General features: G+C 68.1%; 1 protein-coding gene across 1 annotated transcript in view; it reads right to left on the reverse strand.

Annotated features, from left to right (window-relative positions):
* LOC123028753 (collagen alpha-1(I) chain-like) overlaps positions 1 to 1,667 on the reverse strand; it is a 16,214-nt gene extending 14,547 nt beyond the window's left edge. Inside the window, exon 1 of the mRNA XM_044440967.1 lies at positions 1,586 to 1,667. Coding sequence (XP_044296902.1) covers positions 1,586 to 1,667 — 82 coding nt within the window. The remainder of the gene's footprint in view (positions 1 to 1,585) is intronic.
* Positions 1,668 to 3,935: the final 2,268 nt, after the last annotated feature.

Raw genomic sequence — 3,935 nt, forward strand, 5'->3', positions numbered from 1 at the left:
ATGCGCCGCATTGCTGAGGCAACGCGATCAATTAAAGCCTCCCCCCCCCCGCCCCGTCTCTCGTCACTCAGCATTGCGGGGGGGGGAGGGGAGGGGAAGGAGCGAGCAGAGAAATGGATTCACCTGAGCTCAATTGGCTGATTAAATTAATAGCTATGGATGACTGGGGTTCTATTTCAAAAGAGCTATTTTTAAAAAATATGCATAATTTTAATTACACATTGACATGCGCGCTATTCCTAATGAAGGAGAACTTGACTGCAAGGGCAGGTGCTTTTAATTAATGCTTCGGTGAAGATCGGCAAAGAAGCCCGGCGGAGGGCCCCCCCCGATCTGCACCCCCCCTCGGCACGCGCCCCTCCCTGGCCAAGCCTCTGGCGCCGGGCCCCTGTGGGCTCCCAGGGAGCATCCGGGGCCCCGCAAAGGGCTGCGCTGTGGGGCGGCGGGCGGGAGGGCTGGCCGGGCACGGAGACCCGAGGGGGCCCGGCTGGGGGGGCACAGCCGCTCCAGCTTGCAGGACAGTGGGGTGGCCCCCGCAGCCGTGCGACACGGCACGGGGCCTGGGCACGGCCGCCGAAGGACTCGCTCCCAGAGAGTAAATGCAGCAAAGGAGACTCAGAGCAGGGGCCTGTCGGGGCCTTTGGCAAAAAGTCGGAGCGAGAGGGACCCCCGGGACCGGAACCAAGCAGCTGAGCTCCGGGCCGGGCCAGTTTTCCAGAAAGGCCTCCTGCTGCCGGGGCGGCAAGGACACGGGGGGGGGGGGGGGCACTCAGCCCGGGAGCCGAGCCGGAGAAGGCCCTGCCGATTGCCACGGCCGAGCTGCGCTCCCGAAGCCCCTCAAGGGCTTCAGCTGGGGGGGCTGCAGCTCCTCGGCGCTGCCTTTCTTCCACCCTCTGAGAGAAAACAGCTGGGAAAGGGCCTCTCCCAGGACGAGGCGAGCGTGCGCTGGCGGCCCCCGGGGCCCCCGGCCCTCTGCAGAGCCACGCCGGGCCCCGTCCGGGCTGCGCTCCCCCCGGGCCCCCCTCCGCGCTCGGGGCTGTGAGGCTGCGGGGAGCAGCAGCCCCTCCGGAAGGGGAGCCCCGGGCAGGGCGGCCTCGTTGTTTGCTGATCCCTGTTGGTGTCGCGAGCCAGTTGCTGCTCAAGCGCCCCAGAAATGACGGCAAATGTGTTTTAAAATTTTGTGACAGTCCATGCACAAATCACCAATTAAAGGCTCCCAAACCGCCCATTAACATGATAAGTTATAACAGCTCCAAAAGAGACATTATTGTTTATCACGTCAGCGACCTGCGGATTAAGGGCTCCCCGAGTACACATTGACAGCCAGCGGCTCCGAGGCGCCTGCTCCCGGCGCCACGTGGAGACCGGGGCGGGCAGCCCATGCGCCTCGGAGGGGCCCCTGCGCACCCGGCCTCGGGCGGGCACCCACTCCCGGGCCCCTGCCTCGGACGGGGCCGGCCCCGGCGGCCGGATGGGGAAGGGACACGGCCTTGGAGGGGGTGCAGGCGCGTCGGCGCGGTGAGGGTGGGGGAGCGCCGGAAGCTGCGACCAGGGAAGCCGCCCCCCAGGGCCCAAACCGCCTCACCTGGGCTGACGCTGTCGCGGGCCGTGCTCAAGGCCCAGCAGGAGCACTGGAGGAAGCGCTTGTAGGCGTGCGCTCTGCGCATGCTCCAGGCTCCCTTTGTCTACTATGGTGTTAGGGCGACTGGCTGGCCATTCCTCTTGCTTGTTAATCGTCTCTGGGGTGGCGGGTGGGGGGCGAGGGGGGTCTTCACGCTGGGCCATTTGCTGGGGGAGAGCCAGGTCCAAGCCCCGGAAAGCCCTCCTCACGGCGTGGTTATCCTGAGGGTACAAGGAGCTTCCCCATGGGGGGGGGGGGAGACCAGGGATGAGTGGCCTCGGGAGGGAAAGGAGAGGGCCACCGCAGCGCTCCGTCCTCAGGGTCCTCGCGGAAATGGGCCGGGGCATTGTGGGAAGGAGCGGCCTCACCTGCGGGCCTCCGCCAGCTTCCCCTCCTGCCCGGCTTCCCGAGCCGGGGCTCCCAGGGGCACAGGGCTCGCTTGGCCTCCCCGGGCTCTCTCTCGCTGGGCGACAGGCCTGGGAGAGGAAGGGGCCAAGGTGAGCGGCGCACGGTTCGCCTTGCGAGCAGGGGGGCGCTTTCGCCGGCTGCTCCGGGGGAGGGCACGCAAATAAGAGCTGGGGGCAGCGGCAGCGGTGCAGCTGCCGGCCCCCTGTGGGCCTCCCTCCCACCGGCCAGTTTGCCTGGCTCTGCGGGGGCCTTGCTCCGAGCCGCCCGGCTTGTGGGTCCCTTCTTTCCCAGCAGCCTGCCCTCGGCACCCCAGCCGGGCTATGGTGCGCCCGCCAGGCGCGCTGCTCCCGATCATTCTGGTCAGACTGGCCCCGAGCGGCGTTTCGGGCGCGCTTTCGGAGCACACGGGGCCTGGGCTGGAGCTGCCCGGCCGTGGCAGAGCATGGCAGCCGAGTGGGCGCTCCTCCGAGCCACGTGCTCCCCGCCGGCTGGAATCACCGCTGGGCAGAATCGGAGGCAGGGAGGCCCCGCCAGGCGAGAAGGTGGGCAGGGGCGGACCGGAGGAGGTGGGCGGGCAGGGGGGTGCTGCCTGCAGCCTGGGCCCAGTCCCGAGCCCCGGCCGGACCCGCGAGAGCCGTGCGCCAAGCGCCGCCATGCATTATGGATCAACGGGGCGGGCGGCTGGCCGGCCGGCCGCTGAGCTCCCTGCCCGGCCCGGCGCCTGCGAGAGCGGGAGCGAGCGAGCGAGCGAGCGGCGGCATCCATAATGCATGAGCCCCTCGAGAGCCTCTTGGGCCGGCTCTCTCCCCATTAGCCGGTGTCACGTCAGATTTGAAGTGCAGGGGCTGCCGCCGCCATCCCGGCCTGCTCGCCGCGCCGCACCAGGCAGTGGAGGGGCCTGCGGGGGGGGCGGGGGGCTCAGCCCTCTCCCGCCCCGGCGATTGCTAGGAAACCGAGGCTTCCCTGTGCGCGTCCATCTCACTTTGTCTCCAGCGGTCGGACGGACGGGGGAGATAATAGGCTGGTTCCAGGCTGCGGGGCTCCCGTGGAGGGGCCGGGGCCGGGGCCGGGGCCGGGGCCGGGGCCGGGCCGGCCGTTTGCAAGGCCAGGCCACGCGTGCTGCGGGGGAGCGGCAGGGTGCTCAGGCCGTTTCGCGCAAGGCGCGCAAGCCATTTCCCCATGGCAGGGGGATCCGCATCCAGGACTGGCTTGATGCTCGGGCGGAACGGCTCTCCCGCGCCCCAGACGCTTTCCTCGGCTTTCTTCCCACGAAGTGCGGCGCTCGAGGCCCTCGGGAGGGGGGCCTCCCGCAGTGCGTGCAGACGGGCCACCGCTCAGTCGCGGGGCGCGTGCCTTGGATGCGAAGGCCCCGGTGCAGCGCTGGGCCCAGAGGGAAGGCGGCTCTGGCCCTCCCTCACGCTGCCGCATCCACAGCGTGCCCCTTTCCTTCTAGTAATGAAGACAACGCTGATGAGCCGCGACTTGGGCCACGCTCCGTGCACACACACCGGCTCTTTCCCTCACCTTGCGTGACGTCCAGAGGCTAACTTCACACTTGTCCACCCCACAGCGCTCTGGGCACGCTGCGGACCGACTCTGGGCCCCCACCGAGGCCCCAGCTTGGTTTTCCAAAGGGTCCCCTCCGGCCGGGATGCTCCAAGCGCTCCGGGGCTTCTGTGCCCTCCTCCTGCCCCGGGGCAGCCATCAGCCTCTGGTCCCTCCTGTCCTCCAAGGGGGAACAAACCCGCTTGGTCTCGATTTCAATGTGAACGTACCAAACTTCCCGTTTTCAAACCAATTCATGAAACAAAACTGAGTTCTCGTTTGGGATTCGTCCTTTCCCAAATTCCGCCACGGAGTTCGCAGATGTAGATGGAAGCGCGTATATTAGGGAAAGCGGCACACG

Source organism: Varanus komodoensis, unplaced genomic scaffold (genome assembly GCF_004798865.1).
Source record: "Varanus komodoensis strain SLA01 unplaced genomic scaffold, ASM479886v1 scaffold38, whole genome shotgun sequence".
In the NCBI taxonomy this organism is placed as follows: Eukaryota; Metazoa; Chordata; class Lepidosauria; order Squamata; family Varanidae; genus Varanus; species Varanus komodoensis.